The sequence below is a fragment of the Mycteria americana genome, chromosome 9 (assembly GCF_035582795.1).
Source record: "Mycteria americana isolate JAX WOST 10 ecotype Jacksonville Zoo and Gardens chromosome 9, USCA_MyAme_1.0, whole genome shotgun sequence".
NCBI lineage: Eukaryota > Metazoa > Chordata > Aves > Ciconiiformes > Ciconiidae > Mycteria > Mycteria americana.
In genome coordinates this window covers 3,410,025-3,434,042 of record NC_134373.1, presented here as the reverse complement: position 1 = coordinate 3,434,042, position 24,018 = coordinate 3,410,025, and the positions used below count along the sequence as shown (strand labels likewise).

At 42.0% G+C, this 24,018-nt stretch overlaps 3 protein-coding genes across 6 annotated transcripts in view; all 3 read right to left on the bottom strand.

Annotated features, from left to right (window-relative positions):
• RAMP1 (receptor activity modifying protein 1) overlaps window positions 1-2,005 on the bottom strand; it is a 31,740-nt gene extending 29,735 nt beyond the window's left edge. Inside the window, exon 1 of the mRNA XM_075511613.1 lies at window positions 1,839-2,005. Within this exon, the coding sequence (XP_075367728.1) occupies window positions 1,839-1,878 (40 nt within the window). The 5' untranslated portion in view covers window positions 1,879-2,005. The remainder of the gene's footprint in view (window positions 1-1,838) is intronic.
• A 2,175-nt stretch (window positions 2,006-4,180) lies between these two features.
• On the bottom strand, window positions 4,181-15,989 carry RBM44 (RNA binding motif protein 44). Its single transcript, XM_075511222.1, has 14 exons — window positions 14,484-15,989; window positions 14,307-14,365; window positions 12,906-13,079; window positions 12,016-12,205; window positions 11,910-11,935; window positions 10,852-10,924; window positions 10,381-10,483; window positions 9,889-10,020; window positions 9,121-9,194; window positions 8,947-9,020; window positions 8,232-8,628; window positions 7,301-7,446; window positions 7,032-7,179; window positions 4,181-4,265 (listed from the first exon to the last, which is right to left on the bottom strand). The coding sequence occupies exons 1-13, from the start codon at window positions 15,987-15,989 to the stop codon at window positions 7,032-7,034; spliced, it is 3,102 nt and encodes a 1,033-aa protein (XP_075367337.1). The 3' UTR covers window positions 4,181-4,265.
• A 3,358-nt stretch (window positions 15,990-19,347) lies between these two features.
• Window positions 19,348-24,018, bottom strand: part of LRRFIP1 (LRR binding FLII interacting protein 1) — a 120,374-nt gene continuing 115,703 nt past the window's right edge. For all 4 annotated transcript variants that reach the window (XM_075512131.1, XM_075512133.1, XM_075512132.1 and 1 more), the window contains 2 exons: window positions 23,708-23,812; window positions 19,348-22,310 (listed from right to left, as the gene is read on the bottom strand). In XM_075512131.1, coding sequence (XP_075368246.1) covers window positions 22,200-22,310; window positions 23,708-23,812 — 216 coding nt within the window. In that variant the 3' untranslated portion in view covers window positions 19,348-22,199. The remainder of the gene's footprint in view (window positions 22,311-23,707; window positions 23,813-24,018) is intronic.

Sequence of the window (24,018 nt, the reverse complement as noted above, 5' to 3'; positions counted from 1 at the left end):
GCCCGCTGCCTGTCCCAAGAGACTGCAACGGTGCGTGGCATGATTACAGGAGCGGAGACGATGCTCCCCACATGAGCATTAGGACCTGGCGTTGAGCACAGGCACTCCGGATTTGTCTGCTACCTCAGTGCTCATGTTAGCAAGACCCTAGCACTTCCGTTAGCTCCCCCCCCTTCTACCTTTCCCTTTTTAAAAAATATTTCTTTTCATTTTAAAACACCTGCTTCCTCAGAAGCATCAGCAACCTCAAAATTCACGACTCCACCGTGACTTCTGGGGTCTCCGAGTTGTCACTTGCAATTTCAGCGCAGCCCTGTCTGTGTGCGGGGCCGTAAAGCAGAAAGGCACAAACAGGTTTTTCTGCTGGGTTTTTTTTTTTAAATAGTGCAGAACACGTTCAAAAAACCAAAAATTGCAGGAGGATACAGCGAAAGACAAACACATCCACCACTCAACACCACAATTAGCTGTCATCTATCACGGTTAAGTGGCTTCCACAGAGGCAGACGTCCTGCTGCGACCGAGCCTACTGGAGATGGGAAAGAGCAGCTTGGAGTATCACCAACTCCCGCTCCCTTCACTTTCAAAAGTTACAGTGCCCAAACCAAGAGAAGGAAGGGGCAGGAAGAAAAGGGGAAAGGGACTGGGAAAACAGAGCAGAGAGAAATCCTAACTCAGCAGGAATTAGTGCTCCCTGGCAGCAATAGCAGCCACAGGTTTCCCTGCTCCCTCCTCAGCCAGGGACCCAGAGCCCTTCCCTGCAACCCAGCACGGAGAACATGCTTCTTCTAACGGCACGGCCCTCCCCTCCCTGTGAATAACCGCCAGCTAAAGAGTAGTAACTGTTTAACTACGTGGTTCAGATAACACCATTACATGCAGCACAGCTCAATGAATTATTCGCCAGGGTTCAGAGGAGAAAACCGGCAAGAGAAGGAAGGGGAGGAAAGAGAAATCCATGCTTCCTCAAAGAGCACTTTGACTTCGTGAAGGAACAGCGTTAGGATGAGGGTACGCAGTTTCCCTTTTAAGTTACCTTAAATAAACACACTTATACCAAGTACCGATACGTGATCCTTCCGAGCTTTCTGCTGCAGACACACAGGTTACAGGCACAGCACAAGCCTCTGCCTGTTGCATCTGAAATGCTAGGGACATCAAAGAAAGCCGGGCACGCTGCGCCCCATGAAAATGATCAGGCAACACAAGAATTTCCAACCCAATTTTAAGTCGATCATCTGCTAAACCCAGAACATCCGACCTCAGCTTAGAAATGCTTGCTTGAACGAGCGCTTCTGGCTGCGTCCTCTCCCTGTGGCTCAGAAATAGGAGAACAGAGACTCTTAAAGCAGTCTCCTAGTAATTAATTTCTACTTTTGAAACAAATGGCAGAGGACATCTGCCAGCACGAGCATGCCTCAGTAAATCTCACCTGCCTCACAAAACAGGCTGTGTCCAATAGCATCGTCACCTAGCATATTTAGAGGCCAAGTTAGACGTTTTATCGTTTCCTACCGCTTCGGAACAATTTCTCCTTTTAATTTCCACCTGCGTTCCGCGTTGCCAGCAAAGCCCAGCTGGAGACTTCGCGGACTGCAGGAATAAACAGGTCAGCGGGCGCTGCTAAAGTCAGGGAGGGGGAGGCCGGTGCTGCACAGCGCAGGGCAGCGCACACCTCCCGGCCCCGCTCAGGAAGGCAGAGGGCTCCCCGCAGCCCCCACCGCCACGGCCCGGCTGCTCCGGGGCTTCCAGGGGAGCTTCGCCCGCTGCCACCGCCACCGGCACCCACCCGCTGCAGCGGCGGCCGGAGAAGTTTGCTCCCGGGGGCGCGCACTTACCCAGCACGAAGCAGAGGAATCGCCGCGGGAGCAGGGCCATCGCCGCCGCGCTCTGCCCCGCGCACCCAGCCCGGCCGCGGCGGGCTGCCGGCCGCCCCTGGCGGGGAGCGGGGCGGCGGGGCGGGATCCTCCCCCCGCGCCCGTCGCAGCCCCGCTCCGCTCCGCTCCCCGGGGCCGGGCTCCGCGCAGGGGCGGGCCCAGGCCGGCCCCGCGCCCCGCTCTCCCGCCTGCCCCGCGCCCCCCGCTGCGGCCCCGCGCCGGGAGTGCCCGACCGCAGCCTGGATCTTGAGGAGAAGGCAGGACCGAGGGCAGGTGAGCTCTCTGGTGACCCAGCAGCCCGGTAAGACAGCGTTAGCCCCCTCTCCTCACTGTAGAAGGGGCAGGTAGGTGCCCAGAGACGCGGGAGAGGCAACAGAAACGGCTCGGAAGGCAAGCACGGAGAAACCCTTTTTGCGCGCACATTTTCCGTAGCCCTCCTTCCGTCTCCACCGAAGGCATTTCTCTCTAGCCTAAGGCTAAACACCATACCTTCCCTTTCTTTTTACAGTGTTGAATATGAACATAGAGAATGTAATGCAATTTTAGGAGAAAAATAAATGTTTTGGGGTTTGGTTTTTTTTTTTTACTGAGCAGAAAATCATTACTGAGCTAGTACAGCTCCACCTGCAGCTGGTAATTGAATGCGTGCCTGAGCACCAGAGTGCCTGCTTGGGCTCTTGAGGAGCACATTTAGGATTAGGATATGCTATCAGGAGCCTGTCGTGCCAGTGGGTGAGGGCTCCAGCTGCAGGGAGGTCATCGCCCCACAGATTAGTCCTCTCACTTTTTAAGTTAACTCTTCCTTTCAAAAGGAGAAGAAGAAGGAACAAGAACTTGAACGAACACCACAGTGTGCTAACTTTAGTGTTTCATATCATACCCGTTTCTGCTTTCCCAACAGAAACAACACAGCTTGCATACCAGAAAGCCAGTTCTATCCTAAACTATGAGGAACACCCACCTAATTACAGAATCAAGTCTGGGGAACACAAAGGGCAGCATTTTCTATTAATAATGTGGTAGAGCAAAGCCTACGCCCGCTTTCATCTTGATACGAACAGGGAAGAAACCAAAGTTAGTCCTGAAGCTGCAGGTGAGGCTTCAAGTTTACAGTACCGGCTGTCGAAGACAAGTGTTTCTGCTAAGAGGAGAGGGAACAGATGAGATCTGACAACAGCAGAACACCAGCACAACTTTTTGAAGAAGGAATTTTAACCTTTATTCACCAGGTAAGTAAGGCTGCTATTTTCAGCAGTAAATGCAGCCGGGATCTAGAACAAAGTACAACAAAGAGACAGAGATGGACAACAGCAACGTACGGTTGTCGTGCACTATCACAGCATGGCCTGTCCGTGTCAATCAAGGATAATTCTCCTCACCCCCTGACCAGACACGTACACCTAAGCTGCCTTTCCGTCATTTACCAGAAGAGGATTTAAAATCTAGACCTCTTCTGTACACTAATGACACACAAACATGAAAGACTGGATACTCCCAGCTTTCCTCTCTCCCCTGTATCACCCAAACTAAAAATCTCAGGGAGCATGTGCTTCCCACTATACCAGCCCGTGGGACACAAAAAGAGGATTTAGAAGCCCATCCTCTGCTTGCAGCAACAGAAGTGGAATATGAGACAACTAAATGCCATGTTCTGGGAGGAAAAAAAAAAAAAAAAAAAAATTCTAGGCTTCATCCTGAAGGAGACGTTTGGCCGCATCACTGCTCTGCAGTCTGCAAGATGCTTCAGAGTCAAAAATGGACACGAGATGACTCTGCTCCCGAGCAAGCGCTGCTGCTGCAGCACGGGGTTATGTAACCACGGCCACCAGAGCTGCCAGCTCCGAAGCCTGGTTTTCTAAAATGAAGCCCTCGCTGCCTCCCCCACGCCTCCCTGGTATTCAAAGGGTACGTGGAATTTCTACAGACTATTCAGAATCAGATTACCCGGAAAGCACAAGCGTGTTGGCTATTTATTAACGTTTTAGCAGCCACCACCATGCCTCAAATGAAGCGGCACGAAAGAACTGGGGGTTGTGTACTTCAGCCTAGAAAAGCTCTGCCGGTATTAGACAAGGCTTCCGTTGCTGAAGTGAGATCTTTCTACCTTAGCGAAACCTGCTGAAACGCTTGAACCAACTACAGGGGCAACAAAACTGGGAAGAATCATTTAACATCTGCATCAACAGAAAAATACCTCAAACTGACCTTCAGGTTATATTCTCTTGGATAAGATTGCATATCATGCAGTGATGCTACATGAGCTTTCATTAAGATCTGCTGAAACAAATCAAACAAGAAATACAGTACGATCCCGGAACAAGCTGCAGTATAGAATTTGCAAAAATCCTCCAAAGGGAGATGATTGATTCTTCATAATCGGAAAGCCATCTACTTAAAAAAAAAAAAAAGAAAAACAAAAAAAGGCAGCAGGTAAATTTTGCATGTACACACTCAAACTGAAATAAAAGGAACATCAGCAGTTTTAATACCCCAGAAAACCAGGAGAAGCTATAATAATTTCGCTATGTACTACAGAAGTACATAGAAAAGTGAGGTTTCCTAGCTTCAAGAACCACATGAAAGAAATGACTACAATAAAATAACCTTTGTGCAACAAATTGTATCTGGTGCTCATTTTTTTTTATTAATTCAATTAATTCAAAATTAAGTTATCAAATGAGCATTTAGGAGTACGTAGACACTCTGCATTTCTTTATGTTTCTCGAAGCACTGCTTTAGTGATGCTTTGATAAGACCCCTCTCCATTGGTCTGGTTTTAAATTTTTACTGTGCAGATCATTAATTTCACAGAAAGCTTCCAAGCGTGGACATTTGGTACTGATAAAATTTAACGAAACAGCCATTTTTAATGCTGCACTGAATAACTTGTATAGCATCACGACTCCTGTTAACTGCTGCCTACCATTAGGTTTAGAAAACAGAAAAAGGTTAAACGTGCTGTTCACGTAAATATGACAGCTGCTCACTAATGAGAATAAAAGGACTTTCCAGCCCAAAACCTAACTTCCCATTTCTAATGAAGTTACTCCTTCAAAATTAACAAATATACAAGATCTATAAACATGCAGGTGTCCAACTCTGGGCCACGTCAGCCAAAGAAAAAAGCAAGATTATATTGTGCTTTACTTTAAAGCTGAATTTAAGCTGTTATACGTTAAATACTATGTAATACAGCTTGACATAGAAGTATTATCTGTACAACTCTGGACATTTCATCAGCTTGCAAGAACATAAGGCTCCGAGGTGGTATTTCTCAGTGGACACTTAGCCTTCAGGAAAGTCTGAAGCTACACATATACCAGAATTAGTATAGATGAGCTTTGAGCAGAATCATCTTTTCTTAAACATACTACATACTTGTTTCTTACTACGGAAAGATGAGAATTCTTTTTCCCCATTACTTACTAATGACCTAGCTATTTCACAGCTCCCTCATGATGAAAGTAAAAATTGTTATAGGTCATCATCTCTTTAGCAAAGCAACAGAAAAAAAAAAATCATAGGGACAATTATGACTGTAAAACCAACACACCATTTAAAAAAAAAAAACGTATATCAGTTGACAAGGAAAGCACAACACATTTGAGGCTGTTAAAACCTTACTAATTTAAAATACTCTCAAGTGTAAGATTTTCTTTTTTTGGGCGAGTTTATGTCCATATCTGCAGTCCTGCGGAAGTCAGTCAGTAGATTAATATGAAGACTTTTCTTTTTTGAATTTTGTTTTGATTCAGAGAGGCATCTGTAAAAGCTCACAGGGCAGCCAAATGCCACACTAACAAACTTATGTTACACCGGTCCTTTCAAAAGGAACTCAGCCAAACACGCATACTGGTTGAGATTCTTTCATGCTCTTCATCACTACAGGAGGTACAATCTTACGCTGTATGTAAAATCCTATCCTATGTCTTTGTGGATTTAACACAATCTACAGCCAGTCTTTCTGAAGGACTTTTCTGGTCACTGGTATTACTTCCCAGAACAAGGACCGAGAAGAATGACCTATAAGCATCTATTTGTATATTTAGTGCATCTATGGAAGCTTTTCTAGCCCAGGCTTCCGCTTCATCTTACTGGGCAGGATCACTCTACTTCTATTACACTTCTAGTATATAATGCACAACGGTTCTGTTCAAGTTAAGGCTGTGTTATGGTTTACTTGTGCACTCCAGTGACATGTGCATAGGCATCCGACCGGGAGAATTTAGTCTGATAAGCAACATTCAATGGGTGGGAAAGATACTTGGATATGTAAAACTATCGGCATAAATACTACTCATCTTGGAAAAGGTGGTATCGATTAAAACCAAACAGACTCCTTGACATCCTTGAAACAGGAGCTTTGAGACCAAAATCAGAGCATTAAGAATTTGGTGCAGTTTCGGGAAGAAACACTACAGAAGAATAAATATCATACAGAGTGTGTTTGTGGGCAAACGTGAAGCTGGAGCATTGCACTGCACAGTGCGGGAAACCTGCACTGCTAGCAGCCCTAAAGCAAGCAGAACACCAAGCTTAGTAAGAGACTGACACGAGCGCCAGCTCAAGGATGTCTCCTACAGGAGAATATATATATGTACATCCCTGGAATTCTTGGCTGTGGTTTTAGCATGTTCAGCTTGCTGCAGCTTCCTGCAGCATCCAGTGCTGTGTCATCAGGCAAGATGTCTTTTAACACGAAAAAACTAAAAAGACATACAATCTTACTCCGTTAGATTTCTAGTACAGAACCGAATCTCATACATCAGATAGAAATCAACAATTATTAAACCAAAATTGAGCCTATGCTGAGATTTCTTTATGAACTGCTACACAAGGACTGGCCATTAGGTGTCACCTTTGTACAGAATATGCATGACGACGTTCTCCACTAAGTTAATCAATAAAACAGTTTGCATAATAAAAGCCCTAGTATACCAAGCTTTATAGAGTGCACAGAGCTAACAAGCCAATCTGTTTACAGATGTTCTGCAAAACAGCTAACAATCCTCAGAGACCACTGTTTCAGTAGATTCATCCAGGTACTTCTTGCAGCGCTTTATACTAAGTTATGTACTAACCTGGTCAGGCTATACAGCTACCCAAATTCAAGTGTTTTTATTTCAGTATCTTTCTGTAGGCTAGAATACTCACTTATTTACATTGCTTTTCCCATGCATAACTGGGCGTCCATTTCCTTAGAATGACAGAGGTCCTTTCCACAATAGAACTGATGGACAAGCCACTTAGGATACCTTTGTTGTTTTTCCTCACCTCAAGCAGAGCATCCACAATTTTGTCTCTATATGAATAAAAGAAGTAACTGTTTACATCACATTTTGTGCAATACATTTAACACTTAGTTACCATGGATATTTTATCAGTTACAAATCAGGGCAGAAATGAAATCCAAATACTCTCACCTGCTAGCCTCTGGGTGGATTTCTTGAAGTTTCTTCATTAATTTGGTAAAGCTGCTCAAATTCAACGTATTAGGAGAAATAAAGGCATCGTATGAATTGGTGGAGAAAGGAGCAGATGTTTTCTGCAGGAAATTTTCTCCCGTATCCTAGAATTGCATCAAAATAAGCAAAAAGTGAATGGGTTAAGTATTGTACAAGTAATACAACATATCTTTACTACTAATAAATATTCCTGTTATGGAAAGAGAAAAAAATGACAGATACAGATTCAGATCAATAAGTTATTCTAACACAACCAGTCATATTACCCAATCTGTAAATTAGAAATAAAACTACTACATGCATTTATGTGTAACTGACATTCCTGCTACTTTAAATTGGATCCAATTTATATTTCCCAGAGGACTAGCATGTTTAAAGTTAAATCCCCAAAAGTAGCATACCTATGTAGTTTATGAGAGCAACACCAGCAGTTACTAACTTTGCCTTAGCCTCCAAAGGACCAACCTGAGCGAATACAAAATACTACATTTATACATAGATGTTTCTTAGATTTATATTAAAAAACCCAAGAGTTTCCCCTCCAGTATCCCAAAATCTTTCCTGTATACAATCACAAGATATTCACATAGAAAAACCATTACAAATGGAAACTGAAAAGAGGAGAAAAGCAAGATAAAAATCTAGCACAAATGCCTAGGTTCCCAACTGGCTTCGGATTACAAAAAAAAGATGGGAGTATCACAGTTTGATGCAGGGGCAAATGAATGGTGCTCTCACACTTCTGCAGCATGTCAGAAATTTATTACTGACACATAACATGTTTTCTTATACTAACATCATTCTATATATATTAAATGTAACATGTTACGGGACAAGTTTTAAGGCTCTTAATCTGCCATATAAAGGAGCCTTAGTAATAATTATTTACCTTTTGATTAACTTCAAGCAAATAACGTACCGAATCTTCAGTAGATGATTTCAGACCAGGGCACTTTGTTTCTGAAGGTACTTGTGTAGAGCGCGAAATTTTTGAAGAAGTTATGGGACGGAGATGCATTTTCTCAGAAGCAGAGGTGGCATCAGGTTCTTTCACAGAATTGGAGGCTGAAGTGAGTGTTTTATCTTGATCATTTCTTTGACTGTTATCAACAGGTTGGATTTCATGCCAAAGCTTATTTGTAAGTACTTGGGAAACCAAATATTTATTCTCTGATGAAGTATTTACAAGTTCAACACTTACTGGTTTTCCTTTTATTTTTTTCTGGTTCATTTCCTCTACAGCTAACTTTGCTTTATTAGTGTCTTTAAAGGAAAGAAATGCATATCTGAGGCATAAAATTTAGGAAAAAAAAAAAAGAAAAGGGAACTAAGTAAAACACATATTAAATCGCTACCAGTAAGAACACATGGTGGTTCTCATCTTCTGAATACTAACTGTATCTCCATTAAACATAAGAGAAAATTTCAGACTCTTTAACTTCTCATAAGATGAGAAGCTGTCTGGAATGACAAGTTTTTGTCAACCTATCTGTATCTACATTAATTACTGAAACAAATTAATGAGCAACTCCCTCCTCTCTCCCATGATTTGCTCACTTTGACAGAAAAAAAATCTGTAACATGTGAAAATTGTATTAATATACCTGTAGTTACTAGAATCCACAGAGATAAGGGTGTCAGAAATCTGATACTTCTGGAAATGTGATCTTAAATCACCCTACAAAATAGAAGCATATTTGGTTGCAAATGTAGAGTACGAAAGAATTCAAAAAAGAGGCAAGACATTACTGCTACTGTGTAAATAAGAACAGGCATACCTCTGACACTGAGGAACTTAGGCCACCAACACGAATAGAAGAACACTCATTTCCACTCTCCATTATCTTCCCTTCTAATAGTAAACATAAGAAAGCAAAGTGTTACTAACTATTCTTGTTTCAGTTCAAGCTAACATCTTCTCTGTAGATTTCAGACAGCAGACAGAAAACCTTTAAAAACCCTAAAAGAATGAAGAGTATCTTCTAACAGAAAATGAGAGTGTCATGAGAAGGAACAGTTCAGTTTGTGAAATCTCTTTTCCCTGAGTATTTCCTGAGGGTTGAAGAGGTACAACGAGAGAAAACACTGGCCTGAACTAACAGGTACCAGTGCTAAAGCATGGGTCGTGCACTGCGAGTCCCCACCACGTAGCACACAAGCTCTCTGCTTTCAACACCCTGGGACTTCTACCATGCCTGTCACTGGGACCCAAGTCTCCAAACACAGACCATTCCCAGCTAACTCTTAAAGAAGCCAGTATGGGGAAGGAAGCAGAGAGAGGAGGAAGAGAAAAAAAGGAAAGATTTCCAGCTACATGATTGGCTGGACATTTACTAAATTGAGTTTAACCACTGTAGGTAAAATTTTCAAGGAAAAACGTGGATGAAAAGAGCTGAATATCTGTACAAGCATTCACTGCAAGTCAATGAAAAAATAAGCCTGAAAACCCAGCTAGCATTTTTTCCAAGTTCATTTATGCTTGTAGAAGGAACAATAATAAACAAACACCATTATTAGGTATGGCAGCTTACAGCACGTGACCTCACCTCTTAAATCAACTGTGTCTTGTTTTTCTTGTTGCTTTTTTGTTTCTTCAGATATTATTGAAAAATCTGCTACTGTCAAGTCCTCTTTAGCATCAAACCAACGTTCATTCCATTCTTCATTTTTCACACAGCCTTGACAGTTTAAATAAATTTCAGCATGTTAAAATTCAGACCGTGGTACGTCATATGAATGAATATCAAATTTTTGTGTGCCTAAGGTGATTCCAGCTGCCTACATGACTTGGTACTACATTACGAAGAGGTGATACATACTAGTTTTCACTTCTGATTTAAGTAGCAAAATTTTTTTTCAAGATGCAAAGCATAATATAAAGCTGATATAATGTTAAGCATTCCCTCACAGAAAGGACAGCTGAGTATCCATATATATGTTTTACATAGGGTTTGTTGTTTTTTTGGTTGGTTTTTTTTTTTTTTAAACAACTTAACTAATAAATAATGTAGTACTTGTACTAGAAGCAGATCACTTACCACGTTCCACATCCTGATCTTTATGCTGTTCTTCAAATGTCTTGGAGGAAGTAGAGTCACTTGGCCGACCGCCATCAGTTAAACATACAGTCTGTGGATTGTCCTACAAACATGTGTCAGTTATGTCATAGCACTTACACCTGATTACACGTTATTTTTCTGAGCTTCAGAATATTAATTGATTTTTTAATCAATTTTAAATTGATTAAAATTTAATTTTAATCAATTTTAAAAAGGGTAAATTTTAAAAAGTTAACCTACTGATTGTCTTCAAGAACCCCCAAGTTATTTAATTTTGAAAGGACGATCAAAATTCTGGTCACATCAACTGCATTTGTGATGTGAGAATTCTCTGGGCAGAAAATCCCAGCTTGAGCCCTGAAGACTGTGACTGTATTTGCATATACCTAAAAGGAGACTATGCTTCACAACATTAACGCCTATGAAACTCAGTAATGAAGAAGTCCTTACCATGTTGACAGAAATCTTCCTTTCTTGCAGTTTTGGTGCTTCAAAGTCAGCTTTCCTTGTGCCTGAAACAGAACTAAAACAGAACTAAAACAGATCCAAGAATTTCATACAAAATATGGCACAACAATTTTAAATTCTACAATGATACCAAGTACTCTGAAATATTAATTTAAATATTTCCAAAAACTCACAGTAAACTAAATAAAGTGTCCTTAATAAATCTTAGCTGAAAACGAGAACCAAAATTTTTTGATAGCTGTATTTTATAAAAGCATTGGTTGCAACCTGAAACATAAAGCTATGTTCTAGGTTTATGTTAGGCTATTTTTCCTTTATATCTAGATGGCTTTCTGTGTGATGTTTCAATGTATGTCTTTACAAGTTGAAATATCTGTGCAATTTTTGATTAATTTTACTAATACTTAACAAGAAATTTGAAAAAGATCTCTAGTTCTTTACCTGACGCAGTAAAAACTTATTGCCAAATTTGTTTTAATCTCTACTTACATAAAGTAACTGGACATTATTCCTGAACATGCAGTACCATACATCTGCCTGAAATATGAAGTTATTTTTCTATCATTCTTCATAACTGAATGATAATCTTAGCAGAACAGCTGCTTATATGCCTAATATGATCTTTGTTGGCAGCAAAGTCTTTTTGTTTTGTTTGGGTTTTTTGTGGTTTGTTTGGGGGTTTTTTTGTTTTTGGTTTTTTTTTGGGTTTTTTTTGTTTTTTTAAAGACAGATAGCATTAAGATTGGAGACAGATTTTAGTAGTGAAAGTAGGGAACCAGGAAAATTACCTGTAAATTGAAAACTTTGGCTATAAAGACAGTAAAAATACAACTCCATAGTTTGCACATTAGAACACTACAGAGTAAAAATTTCCTTAAAATAAAATCACTGTACCCAAAGTACTATGCTAGTTTTCCAGCTAAACAGTTTGGAGCACCAAGATACATCCTGAAATAAAGAAATTCTAAGTTTAACGTCTTTTAAACTCACTTCTCATTTATTTTGAACTTTAATAAATACCACAAATGAGGACTACTTACTCATAGCAAAGATCCTCTCTGAACAACTGTCAAAAAAGAAAAGATTTGTCTTAGTTTTCTGAAGAAAGCAATTTATATTAAAAACAAAAAGCAATTAAGAAATTACCTCGCACGGGACGTAAGAGGAGGAGATTGGGAACAACTTCATCTCAACTGATAGCGGCGGAAGTGCATTTAAAGGTATGCCCATTTTTATTTTCATTCTCATGATGTTGTAATTCTTTTTTAGCTCTTCCAAAACCAACACGAGAGATGCACCTAATTCAGTATTTCCATTACATCTGTTAAAATACGTGTAAGAAAATAAGACCCACATAGACAGACATTTCATTAATTTTACTGCTTCCAGAATTGCTCAAACATTTTAAAGATTCCTCCACATCGCGCAAGAACAGGAGCTCACTCCTAACGCACAAAGTAGCTCTCTCGAGCCGTACTCTGTTTCACAGCTCTACTAGGTTCTGTCTTGAACCCCCCTCCTAAGCTATGGAGCAGACGCTACAGTAACGAGGTTTTATCGCTATTCGTGGCACAGTAAAGCGTTCAGCAACAGGACTTCTTGGTTGAATTCCAGGTTTGTTGCATATGCTTTATCAGCTAGAGACTCTGCAATTGCCACCCCCTTCCTGCCTCGCTTCTTAACAGTCCTGCACCTCCTCTCTCTTTCTCCTTTACCGCCTCCTCCCCAGCTCCCCCTCTATGCATCTCGTCCACTCCTGAATGGATTCTCTGTACTATTCCTTCTGTACTTTTCCTCCTGTTCAGAAAGATATTCCTGGAAACAAAGTGTATTTTGCTGGGTCTGTGAATGCTACAAACAATTTCAGGCTGAAAAGACGACTTGGCAGTTATGAGAATGTAAACTCTTTTGGACAACAACGCTAACTATAAACACCATTACAAGCTATGGATAGAATACATCAGTAACATTTAGCAATTCATGCCTCTTAACCAAGTTATCCATTTCATTTAAAATGACATTAAAGTACATGCCTGCTAAAACATGTGTTTTCCTCCAAAGCCAGTTTGTAAATCTTCAAGCAGTGCTGATAGCACATCCGATAATGAGCATTTAGAATCTGCAATTCTGCTTCAATCGCTCTCTGCAGTATTTTTTGACAGTAGCTTGATGCAGAATTCTTCACAGCTTGTTTGTCAAGGTGTACTGGCCTTTAAAATAATAATAGACAAAATCTTGAAGCCCTTGAATCAATATTTTACATTCATTATATTTTATTTTGAAGCAAGTAGCTTTCCAGAAGCTATTTCTGATATGATTGAAGGAAAAAAGAAAATAAAAAAAAATATAATCAGTTCCTCCTACTTACTACACAGAAAAAAAAGATGTCTTACAGTAGCTTTCGCATTATAAACAGCCTTAACTTAGAAGCAGAAACTGCACGAGCACCATAATCATTTCTATCCAAAAAGTGCAGTCATAAGAACAAAAAGAAACTTAGCAACTCTGTTGATCTACAGACACACTTATTTTGTTTCCACAGCCACAGAACAATTCAGGTTGGAAGGGATCTCTGGAGGTCTGCAGTACAAACCTCTGTTCAAAGCAGGGCTAACTTCAAAATTAGCTCAGCGTCTTACCCAGTCCAGCTTTGTGTTGGGTTTGGGGTTGTTTTAAATCTCCAAGAAAGGAAACTGCACCATCTCTCTAACGCTGTTCCAATACTACTCTCACTGTAAAAAGCTTCTTCTTGAACCACTTAGAATTCCCCTCACTAACTGCCAGCTCTTGCCCTTTCAAAGGCACACCTCTGCAAAGAATTTAACTTTGTCTTCTCAGCAACCCACCACCAGGTTGCCAAGAACTGCAGGGAGGTTCCCCACCTCCCCAGCCTTCCCTTCTCCGGGCTGCCCAAACCCTCAGCTCTCCTCACACATCAGGTGCTCCACCAGCTCCCCTCACCATCTCCATGGTCCTCTGGTGGGCTTTCCCCAAGTCTGCTAATCTCCTTCTTGCACTACAAGACCCACAGCTAGAGATACCTTTCCAGATGCAACCTCATGAGCACCTAACTGAGAAGAATCAACACTACTCTCCATCTGCTGGCTGCACTCCTGCTAATGCAGCCCCAGGACGGGGCTTCCCTTCTTCACCATATGGGAGCACTGCTGACTGACACTCAACTTGTTCTTGGCCAGTCTGCAACTGCAGACCAAGGCTGCTTTGGTCTTTGTTCAACTTGAGGAGGTCTTCAGCTCATTCTTCTCACTTGTCCAGGTCCCTCTGAAAGGCAGCCCTACCCTCCAGCGTAGGAGCCGCTGCCCAGCAATCTTTTAGTACCATCGGTTTTGTTAAGTCATGGACAACCTTTCAATCATAAAAAAAAAAAATCTAATCTGGCATCTAGAATTCCAAACCAAAAACAATTCATGACCCACCTGTCAGTGCTTATCTTTAAATTGCTGCTACAAAGCTCATTTTTTGATTCCTGCTGTTCCTAAACAAAAAACATTTTAAAAAGTTACAGATTAACATTTGTATAGACAAGTTCTGAGCAACTTCAAGTTAAAAAGAGTTCTAGATATCAAAATTGGTTGGTTGGTTGTTTTAATTACCTGAATTTGTGAACTTCTTTCAGCTGTTGCAGTATTGCCATCTGAGTGTTCTTCCAGTGTGTCAGTAAGCTGTGACCTAATTTCCTCTGTGCTACTGGCTCCACATGACCAGTCTGTATTGCAAGCAACGTCTGCACAGGTTTCACGGCGCCATCCCATGGGTCGAGATTTGTTCATCATTGTTATCTCTGTATTAATAGCCCTGGACGAGAGACAAACCTGAGCACTGGTACTTCTGCTTGTTGTAAAGCAAGCTCTAAAATCAGAAGTCACATCAACAGCCTGGTTAACCGTAGAGTCACCGGTAATGTTTTTCAAGTTTTCATGATGCTCCAACTGCAAGTTCAGACAGCTGGTATTTCCACAGGAGGATTTATCTGTAACTTCCACCTCAGAAAAGGGATTCTCCCTAGTGAGAATCGCAGAGACTGGAAACTGGGTTTCAGCGTCCTTTGCAGTGCAGTCAACGCAGCTGGCACCACGTGCACACACACCAGATTCTTCACAACTGCAGAAAGCAGAGTCCCCTGCACGTTGGCAAAGTTGCGTGGCTACTGCAGGGGCCCTCTCCTGTGCTGACAGAAAAGGATTGTCTTGCTTCACTGAGATGCTGTGAACGTGTCTGTCATTGTTTTCAGACACTTCTTCACTCGTAGCCGTTTGGGGTGGCAGCGTGCCGTCAATCAGTGGGATGTCTTTCACCTCTCCGTTTTCTAAACTGTCACATACAAGCAGATTTGGACAGACCCTTTCTTTACTCCCACAAGAATGACTTTCAAGCGTAGTTCCACAAACAACACTATGATACTCTGTTTGCTCTTCCTGATGATCACAAGCCATGCCATTGCAATCTGGCAGAGACAGAGAGTCCTGAAGCAGGTGGGGAAGCTCTGGCATAGCTGCTTCTGGGCAGGTCTGGTCACCTACGCCATACTCAGAAGCAGGAGAATGATCTTCTGACACATCAACGAGATTTTGTTCCTTCGTTACTCCACCCCCTGGAACTTCATGAACTGGATCTATCAGCTTTAAGTGTTCGATTCCTATAGTTTCCCTTTGCTCAGAAAACTCACTTGAGCTATTCCTATCATCAAAATCTTGCTCATTAGCACTGAGATACTCCAGGTGCGAATCTTCACCTAAATGGCTTTGTCTGCAATCATCACACACGCCGCAATTAAAGTGCATATTGTCACATGCCCTTCCCAACATATCAGCTTCTTTCTTGCTTTCATCTACCCGTGCACAGCAAATTCTCATTCTCTTTTTATTATACATTTCAATATCTGCATCTAAAGATGAACTTAAATAAGGTAAGCTTTCTTCTGACAACTTTAATTCTGAAATATTGCCAGAACATGCTTGGCCAAAACCAGAGAGGTCAGCTTCTGCTGCAGCGTCTTTGAGGAGCGTGTGCTCAGCTTCCTCAGAATAAGAAAAAAGATGCGAGGTCTGATTGAAGCATCTCCTTTTGCTTTTAACATCGCTGTTCTTTTCTAATTCCATGGTACAAACACTTAAGTCCTCCTCCTCCTCCCCAGAAGTTATCCACGCAACTCACTTCTACTGCAACCTCTCAAAGTCTTCGGCTTGTCTCTTCCTATCAGTTTCTCACCTTAATAAAAATAAGAGAAGTTCAAGATACTCCGCGGTGTACAAGACGACATGATTATTTAAAAAATATGTTAAATTAACCATCTTATTATTACCTACTGCATGCTAGTATAGAAGCTAGGAATTATACAGTACGTTCTCAAAGAAATCCTAAGAGCTCACCAAAGGCTGTTAAAAGAATTTGCCGATCTTGCTTTTGCGATTTCAATTGAGTAAAAGCATCATCAGAGACCAATCAATCCTATTTTCTTAACTCTTGGGCAAAGTTTCCATCCTCTTACCACTGAAGCATTTCTTGGCTGAATCATCAGAATCCCTGCTGATACGTAGCGAGTTATCTAAATCGTACGCTAACTTCATGACAGCCCACAAGGTGTTTCAATGCACGTACTGATGCCGAGAGTCAGGATGCTGACGTTATCCTAGATTCAGCGACCACAAACTGACCTCACATCATTCCTGATCGTATACTTGGCCTGTAAGCACTCCTTGCCACAGAAAGCTTACGGCTTCTTGATCCAAGACCAGTGTATTTACTGCAGGAATATCCTCCAGTCCAGGAGCTATAAAAATTTTTAAAACTACTTAAATGTGTGAAGAGGTGAACTTAGAGCTCTGTGCCTTCCGAGAACTAAAAACCCTTCAGATGCTGGACAAGGGGGAAACAGAAGCATATTCCTTTTAATTCTGGGGAAACAAGAAGAAATGGTTATCAAGCACAGAACTGTAAGAAAACCTGAGAATCTTTACAACCAAGAAATGTAAACATAAGAGAAAACAGGAAGATTGTTTCTCAGATCAGAGCGCTTCTTTTAGCTACAGAAGAAAGCTGGACGATACACCAAAACAATACACCTGCTCTGGACTTGCAACAAACCTAGTTTTATAGCAAACACAAACGAAAAGCAGAGAAAAAGCATACAGGGATGGAAGACGCTCTTTGGAAGCACGTTTCTTATGAAGGGTTGTCAGGCCTTCTCTGCCTTCCCCCCAAGCTCATCAGGAAGAGAGGGATACACAGAAACGTTAGACGTATTTCTCAGTTAGGTATGCTTTTTAAGCTACTGAAATGAAACATAACAATTTTATATTATAGCCACAGGTCTCAAACCTGACTATAATCTTACATAAAGCACAGCAAATTTCAGTCCTCTCTAACTCTTCCCCCTGCGAGGGCATGCAGGCCAACCAACAGGCCCAAAGTCACTGGTTCATCCTCCAGAGGAAGCTTCCCGCTTGGTGAAACACAGCCCATGAGGAACCGAGTGAAGTACCGAAGCGAGACACAGGCTGCTGGTGGAGCATGAGAGGAGACTGGAAACGCAGGCCTGTTTCTTGGCCACTGCTCTGGGATTAACACACAAGTTAGGCGAGCTCAGTCCACTCCAGACATAAACAGTGCGACCCAGGCCTCGTATCTGCACAGGAAAGTTTGCAGAATGGACCCCTACGAGAGAACTTCATGACAGCCCTTCCTCACAGGGAAAAATGGCTTGTCTCTCAAATCTGCATCCACGGATTCTCCTCCACTAAGGATCATCAGTAAAATGGCATCATTTAAAATCACTTAGTAAAAATCATTTAATAGTAATCATCAATAGAAGTCAGTCACCTTCCAAAAAAAAAACCTCACCTTACCGTGATTTCATTCTGCACTTGCAGTTATTTTTGTTTCACAAACATTAGCCTTCTTCTTATGCTATCTTTACCTTCATCTCTTAACTGAAGTTTTGAGCAACTATACCTATGAAATTAAAAATCTTGCCACAACACCACCAAAGCACATCTCAGACACCTATACATAAATTACAAGATATTATCACAGAGAAGTGACTTTCCCCCCCACACACTTTTTTCCTTAAGAACAAGTTAAGAAACAAGAACCACCACAGCTCTAGGTATACCCTAGATAAATAACAATAATTTCATTGTTACTACTACTGACGCAGCTAGAAGCTTGACAACAGCCGAGTCGGTTAGAAACCGGCCCTGATATTAAAGCACTGCCTCCACTCCACAACGCAGCATGCACAGCCACAGCTGAGCCCCCGGGGAGGAAGCGGGGAGCCCTCAGAGCAGCCCGGTGCCCCCACTGGCCCAAGGGGAACCCCCAGGCAGGGACCCGCCGCTCACAGCGCTCACCCCGGCTCCAGGGAAGGCTGAACAACCTTCCCGCTGCCTAAAGGAAGCCTCCCCCCCGCCCCGTAGCCTCCGTACCAGCGCCGAGCCCAGCCGCTAACCCGCACCCGCCGCCTCCGCCGCCGCCTCAGCCGGGCGACAACAGCCCCGCCGAGCACGCGCTCAACGGCCGCCAGCCGCCGCTCCCCGCCCGCGCCTCCAGCCCATTGGCTGCGACGGGAGGCGCTCGAGCACCTGATTGGCCGGCGGGGCGCCTGCGCCCCCGCGGCCATGTCTCCTCAGAGGGGATGGGGCCTTCTCCTCCTCTTCCTCGTCGATGGCGGAGAGGGCTTCTCCCAGCGCTTGCCACAGAAAGCCCAAACCGCAGCCTGCGGGGGACAGCACCGTGTCTTCTTGTACCGTTGTTAAAACCCACCAGCAGCTGGAAGGCTTTTGGTCTGAAGGAGTGTACTACAGGCAGCAGAGAGTGGAGACGAATGCAGTGAACTGGGGAACGTTACCCCACAACTACCAGCTTCTGCTACGCAGCTTACCTGTTATTTTTACAAGGTTGGTTCTGGCCCTTTTAAACACATACATGTAAAGTTCCTAACAAAGTGTGCAAAACATCGCTTAGCTGCCTAAAACAAACTAAACCCCAAACCCATATAATTAATTGTTTAGAGCATTTAAAAAAGCAGAGACAAGCACTAATCTCCTCTGCTTATTTCATCTTAAGTGACAGCTGTGTGACAATGCCCATGATCTGTGCAAGATTATTACTAAAATTGACATGTTTTTGATGAACCTAGTTGCCTCCTGTTGTGAAGGATTCTTCTATTGAAAGTTACTATGTGGGTTACCTATACATTCACCATAAATACTTTAAGGAAGTGGAGAATGAGTGCCATTAATAATACCATTCAAATTTCTCCTGAGGGGATGCTGTCCCTGTCCCCCCACTCCCCAAGCACACCCTGCCATTAAAAATGTTAATATTTGGGGGTATGTCCCACCTCAGTGCCCTTACTCACACAAGCCCCTGCCTTTGCACATTTTACAAGCAGTGTTGCTCACATTTGTGTGTCTGCAGTAATACATTAAAAAGGAAAATGAGCCCATTACACTAGCATCATCCAAAAAGTCTGTATTTTCCAAGAGAACTTTTTACCAGTAACATCATCATGACAGACCACTCCATAAAAACTACCCGAACAAATGACATTTTTATTGGCAAGTTCTGCTAATGAATTTCCTTTTCCACGCTCGTATCTCCTAACAGATTTGCTTTTAAAAAAACCAAACAAACAGAAAACCATTTGGGGTAACATTCCATTTGCAAACAATAAAATTATTTAACATTTAAAAACAAAACAAAGGATAGCCATTTTAAATACAAATTCTGGGAAAACCCATCCTGGTTCCCCCAGGAGCCGTTCCTCGCCAGGCTGCCACCACCTCGGCTCCGCTCTGAATCGGCGGGCTGGGTACCGAGGCTCTCCCGTTTGGAGATCGATTAAAAGGACCGGGGCATGTGCTATTATTACCATTCGAAGTCCTGTTGTACATTCTTCACAGGAAAACATGAAACAGTTTGCAGGAAACCAACCAGTACTTTTTCTTCCCTTATTCTAAAGCTAAGTCATACTGAAAGTTAGGGGGGAAAAAAACATGGCTTCAACATTCAGCTACTTTATCACACACAAAGATTTCTACTAAGAGCATATCCAGGTTGAAATACACATCTGATTTCTGTCATGAGGTTAATGCTTATGGGTGCGAGATGCAATCTACTTCAAAATAATAAACACATCACTTCTTGATGAGCAAAGTATTCTTGTTAGCCTTTTGGACCAGCGCTTAGTTGCTAGGCTGTTTCTCCTCAATCTTGCCAGGAGAGACAGTCTTCACCGCTACCACAAATAAAAAGATGACCAGTGGCAATCACACACCTTATCATCAGTTACTAAGATGTTGTATTTAGCACATTTATTTGCATTCTGAAAAACCTTTAGTTTATTTTTTAGGCCCCAGAGGCTTTGTACACCAGAAATTACACAAGTCAACCACAGAAAATTGTAAATTGGTATCCACAGCGATTTTGAGGTATTCCACAAGAAACCTGGCTCTGCACCTGAATGTTCCTCTCAAAAAAAAAAAAAAAAAAAGAAAGAAAGAACCCAAAGCCCTAGCTGGAGTGGAAATTTCATTTAAAAGATTCCTTTAATCCCCGTGTTCCACCACATTTGATTGACAAGGACATACTTATTTCCTCAGGTGCACAAAAAAAGCCTTCTTCATCCTTTTCCTGGAATATTAATTTCAGTACTTCATTCCTAAATTTCCGGGTACGCTCAGAAAAGATGACGAGAAAGGTGTTATTTTTCTAGCCAAACCAGAGAAACACATTCAGACACTGTTTTTGGTTTATTTAATTTGTGAAGGTGCTCTAAGAAGATACCAGCGATCCCCTTAACGTTGAAAATAGCAGCGGTTTAGACTCTAACCTCCAGTCTGCAAGGAAGAGGCTAGGGAAAGATCTGGACCGGAGAGTCTGAAGACCAAGTTAAGAAGAAATGGTCTCCCGGGTCTGGATTTGGCTTGAGAGAACCATATCTATTGAGGCCATCAGCATCGACAGAAGGTTGCGCCTGTCGAACGGGAGATGCTGCTTCATAGCGTGAGCAGGTTCCTAAGGGACTGGCCGCCTGCCTTACTCGCAAGCTTCTCTGTTAGGGCTGAAGGGGGAAGGACAGCTTTATTCTTCAGGTCACTGCTGTTCTCCTTTGAGTAGTACATTCAGAACAATTTCCAATAAACCAGAGCTGTAGTGCTAGCTGTGTATAATAAACTGCCTGCAACGTTTCAATTGGTTATGTTATTTTTCATGAAAAGTGGAAAACCTTTAGAATGACCTTAGACGGAAATAATTCGCTAACTGTATTTGTAGAAAAACCATAGGCAGTAATATTTTCTAAAGTGCTTCTTTACTATCAGTTACTTTTTTAAAAATTAGACTTGTATTTTGTAGCGGCATAGTTTCCTAGTAGTTCATGGACCAGTAGATAGTTTCTGATGTAAAAAACCCATTACATATTTTGTTTAAGCAAATGACACTTGCTTTGACAAATGCACCGAAGTGAGTGATCTAAGTGCAAAACCCACCATTTCTTAAAACACGGCCTTATGCTGGTTTATTAATGCAACTTTACATCCTTTAAAAGTAGTTTACTTCAATTCCAAGAGCAGGGATTAAATAATACAAATAAAAGTTGAAAATTCAATGAAGCTATTGCCTATTTACCCTGAAATAAAATAGTCTTATGATTCAACTGGTGCAAAAATCCCTCCAAACACCTTTGTTTTATTGGCAAAGTCATTTAAGGTCACTTTTGCTTCCGAGACCATCTTCTTCCATGGTTTCCACTGAAGGAGTTTTGCTTTGTAATGGCTTGTGGTTCCACAGTGATTTGTAAATGAAAAACCTACTATGAATAACTCTACCGTAGTCACTAAATTACAGATACGGTCATGAGAAAGTCCAAAACTTACAGTGTTGGTTTTTTTTTTTTTTTTTAATTTTCAGCAAGACACAAAATTCCAGTCCAGTTAAAGTGTTTTCTTTGAATACCATTTTAAATGGCAATAAATGGCTGCTGTGCCTTCTGGATGGAGAACTTAACGCGACGCCCAATGTGCTTCTTATATGGTAGACGGATATAGTACTTCAAATGTACCCAAATGTACCCAATGTAGAAGGGCCCCCGCAGGCACAGCCATTTGGATCAGCTACTCCTATGTATATAGTGCAGTAGGTTTGAGTCTGCGTAGAGTGAACCACAACTGGGTGGCACGTAGCAAATGTTGGGGTTGTCTGTTCTCAGAAGGCATGACACAAAGCATCCCGGACAGCAAGAGACAGAAGCATCTGCGACGTTGTTCTGATTCTGTCAAGTAGTAGCAGTTTCCATCGGAAGGTGGCGGTTATTGCTGAGACAGTAAAGCACTCCGGTTGGCTTTCATCTTCTCCAAGCGTTTTACTAGATGACCATTGCTGACTTCAAGCTCTTCAGTTTTATCCAATGCTGAACGAAGCTGAAGGAAGGAAGCAGGAAAAAACCCGTAACTTTCACAGTGTTTTCCAATTCCAAACATAAAGCAAGGTCTGTAGTTACCAACACTAACTGACCATATTGCTGGAATTTCCTTACAAGATAAAGCAGTTGAAAATTCCTGTTAGCAGAGTTAAAAGTAAATGTTGTGTAACTGCTTTGAAGGCCACGCACACAGGTATTTTCTAAGCACAGTGCCAAGAATCCAAGGTATTTACAGAATGTTGAACAAATGGCTCAGAGTTTGCCTCAACTTCAGAGGCACGGATGCTCAGAGATACCTGCTGAGTGACATACACTTGTCTCACTGCCTGGCTTTCACGTTTCTGGTTCCCAGAACTACAGCCACAGCCGTGACTTTGGTGCCTTAGTTTTCTATAAAATCCACCACGGGATGGGGGTAGGGAGAGAGAGGTGGATTGCCCAGAGCAATATTTATAGGGAGCAGAGCAGAAGGTGTGTTTAGAAAAAGCAAAGAGCCACACTGAACAAAAGTCAGGAGGCAGGTGTGAAAAGCTGACAAACATATTTAAGCTGGTTGTAGCAGCTACTTGCAGAGAACATGAAGTTTGGTAAGACAAATAAGGTCAAAATTACAGACAGCTTGAAGATGCAGTGTTTTAAGAGAGAGAAACATGACAGAGTCTGCAGATGGACACACTACAGCAAACAGGCATAAACAGATTGACAGAGCAAGAAAAACAGGCTCAATAAGAACGATTCACATCCATTTAGCACTCAAGTTTAGACTCCGAAGCTTGAAAGTTTAGACAGTCATTCCTGGTAAGGTGTGGCACTGTGCTTAAATAATGAAGCGCCCAAATTAACCTTACAGCACAATTTCCAGCTTTCTACTGCTATAATTTCTGAATCACATATTCTAAAAAGACCAGTGATTTGTATTTACAAACTCAGAATTTATAACGCTCAAAGTAATGGGTCTTCAGGTACAACAAAGGACAAGGACAGCAGAGTAGAAATAGGAATTCTTCAGCTTGATGAATGTCGAATTCACAGCTGCAAAGTAGCATGCAAACCTGAGCATCTGAAGACTGCTTCTAGATTCAAGTTGTACAAGTAGAACTTGAATTTGCTCCAGAGAACCGACTCTGGTACAAAGCAAAGCATTGCAAGTCAGTTTAGGAAGAAATGGTGAAAAGGCAGTGGGAGTTCACCCTTGTGACTGTTACTCCAGTTTGAGTGCTGAAAGGTTGCTTAAACATTTAGAACGAATAACTAAAGCAATAAAAAAAAGTCGATGTCTATTCTTTGCTCTACCGAGAAGGGTAGTTCCTCCTCTAAAATGCACCAGACGGACAGGTCTCCCCCCATGCGGTGCAGGCTGACTGCTAGCCTGTGACAGTTTGCATTTAGAGTTACCTCTCTCTGTAGTTTGCGTTTCTCTGCTTTCAGTTCATCTTCTACTCTTTCAGCATTTTCAGCAGCAGTTTTGTACCGGGCTACCTGACCTTCCAATCGTATTACCTAAGGTGAAGGCAAATTTTCCGAATTAAAAGTTGTACCAAGAAGTTACTCTTAAGCTTCACTCTTCCACTAGTAGTTACGCAATAACCAGAGAGATACTCACTTTTCTTTAATAAAATAAAGGCATATTTTTGGGGAAAAAAAACCACCACGTATCCCAAGGAAGCCTGGCCATGGTAACTTACTCCATATTTTATACATATCCA